This window comes from Microtus ochrogaster, chromosome 16 (genome assembly GCF_000317375.1).
Source record: "Microtus ochrogaster isolate Prairie Vole_2 chromosome 16, MicOch1.0, whole genome shotgun sequence".
In the NCBI taxonomy this organism is placed as follows: Eukaryota; Metazoa; Chordata; class Mammalia; order Rodentia; family Cricetidae; genus Microtus; species Microtus ochrogaster.
In genome coordinates, this window is record NC_022018.1 from 2449616 (window position 1) to 2452195 (window position 2580).

General features: G+C 42.7%; 1 protein-coding gene across 2 annotated transcripts in view; it reads left to right on the forward strand.

The window, feature by feature from the left end:
- Window positions 1-2580, forward strand: part of Slc39a12 (solute carrier family 39 member 12) — a 95607-nt gene that overhangs the window by 56240 nt on the left and 36787 nt on the right. For both annotated transcript variants that reach the window (XR_003377550.1, XM_005354641.1), the window contains exons 8-9: window positions 1456-1608; window positions 2225-2332. Coding sequence is in view for 1 of the 2 variants with exons in the window: in XM_005354641.1 (XP_005354698.1) it covers window positions 1456-1608; window positions 2225-2332 (261 nt within the window). In the remaining variant the exon portion in view is untranslated. The remainder of the gene's footprint in view (window positions 1-1455; window positions 1609-2224; window positions 2333-2580) is intronic.

Consider the following 2580-nt stretch of genomic DNA (forward strand, 5'->3'; position numbering starts at 1 on the left):
CTTAGTTTTCTCAGTTTCTTTGAGGGATTTATTAATTTCTTCAATTTTTTGTTTGTCTTTTTCTCCATTTCTTTAAGGGAGTTTTTCATTTCTTCTTTAAAGGTCTCCATAATTTTCATAAAGTTACGTTTAAAGTTGTTTTCTTTTACTTCTTCTGGGTTAGGATGATCAAGTCTTCCTGTTGTGTGACCACTGGGTTCTGGTGTTATCATGTTGCTTTTTAGGTTGTTGGAGGAATTCTTGAATTGGTGCCTACCCATCTCTTCCTTCAAATGAGGCCAGCAGTGTCTTTACATCTTGGCCCAATCCTTGCAGTGGCTGTCTGAGTGTTTGAGAGTTTTTCTTGGTATCTAGACATCTGGATTTTGAAGACTGTAATTCTAGGTGCTGATAGCTGGTTTTTGTTTGTTGAGTATTTTGTTCCTTGGTTTCTGTTGCCCTCTCTTGTTTTTAAATTGTAGTGCTGTATGTTGCCCGGTAAGAAATCCTTCTGGGATAAGACATGTGTGGCTTCTGTGGAATCTTGGTAAAATGTGTATTAGGAGGCAACACTTGGACAGGGAACAAGGGGGATCCACAGGAGAAAGGCAGGATATTTCACCAGGATTTGCTTAGTCCCCTGGCAATGGGGATAGAGAGTAATTGAGGAGATGCTAAAAACAGCTAAGGATCTGAAAATGAGGTGGGGGACTGGATATGAAGGAGAAGATGGGACATAAAGATCTGAATCTTGCCTACCTGATTCTTTGGTAGGTTTGGCTGGTGGATTCCTAGAGAAAGCCTGCTGGAGTTGGGGCTGGAATGACAGAACTTGTGGTGAGGAAGGTTAGAGGAAAAGATGATTTATCAGAGAGAGGAGGGACAGCATATGGTTGGCTACAGAGGTGGCAATGAAATTAAGAGTCTAGGGCATTGGGTTTGGAGGAGAGGATGAAACCATGAAGAGCTGCAGTTAGGTTACCTGCATTCCTGGCTGGAGGGAGGACTGGGATAAAGTGATAACTGGAATGAATAAAGGTTGGAGGAAAAGATCTGTGTGTTCAGGTGAAGATGGGGGCAGGGGGAAAAGTAAGGATATGGCATGAGCTCTATTACAAAGGTGGAGGTGAAGAAGGAGGGTTGAATTTGGAGGAATGGGGGGAGAATGGAGATGTGTAGTTAGTCTACCTGCTTCCCTGGATGGAGCAGCTGTGGGTTCCCTGGTACTGTGTGCTGGAGTTGGGGGCTATGATAAAATAATGAATAGGAGAGGGAAATTTGGAGTGGGAGATCTGCGTGGCCCATTGGAGATTGGGACAGGGGAGAAAGTGAGGCCATAAATGCCCTGCGATGAAGCTGTGGATAAGGCTGGGGGTTAGATTTGGAGGAGGAGAGAGAGAGGTGAAGCTCTGATGGTAGCCTACCTGCTCTCCTGGCCTGAATCTTCTCTCAATTTTCTTTTTCTTTTTTTTTAAGGTTCTTGGTTTACATAAGAAGGAAGCCCTAGATATTGGACATTTCCATGAAAGCCAAGGTCCTATTTGGAAACTGTTGGGATTGCTTGGAGGCATCCATGGGTTTTTCTTGATAGAAAAGTGTTTTCTCCTTCTCGTGTCACCAAATACCAAGGTATATATTATATCCATATTGATTTTATAAATACTCAAATAACTTAAAAGTAAGCAGTACGTTGTAGTACGTTGTAGTGCCTGCCTTTCGTCCCAGGTACTGGAGAGGCTCACCAAAAGGATCACAGTTTCAAAGCCAGCCTGGGCTGCAGAACAATACTCTTTCTCAAAATACAAACAAATAAATTAAAAAGGGCACTAGGGATGTAGTACAGCTTAAAGCGTTGCAAAGCTCTGAGAGTCTAAGCATCAGTGTAGATAAAGTGGGCATGATGGTACAGGCCTGCAGCTCCAGCACTTGGAGACTGGAGGATGGAGGATCAGTTCAAGGTCTTCCTCAGCTGTAGAGTTCAAAGCCAGCTTCAGATTTCTATAACTAACTAAATTAATTCACTCTCTAATTAATTTAAAGATACAAAAATTTAAAAATGGCCATCGGTTTGGGGTTAATGTGTTTACCCTACATGTGCAAGAATCAGGATTCAGTCCCAGCACTGGGAAAAAAATTCTTTCCAAAACTTTGATAAACAAAATAATGAATAGAGCATGGAGCTGGAAAAGTCTATGTATGTATGTTTTTGCTTTCTGACTACTTTTGCACTGTACCCATCCTGCAGGGCCTGCCATTGGTTAATGGACATGTGGGACATGCCCACCATCTTGCACTCAACCCTGAATTAAATGACCAGTCAAGTGGAGGCAAGTCTATCTCGACCATCCAGCTGGTAGGTCTCAGGTCTAAAATGGTCTACAGTCTCAGCTGCTTTTACTTTACTCTTCCATGCACAGAGGACTCTCAGTGGGGGGAATGAGAAGGACTTACTCCCAATTTGCCTGCTCTTGACCACGAGAAACACTGTTTGGAAAAGTTTGTCAAGCACCTCAAATCTATTTTTCCTTTCCTTTCCTTTCCTTTCCTTTCCTTTCCTTTCCTTTCCTTTCCTTTCCTTTCCTTTCCTTTCCTTTCCTTTCC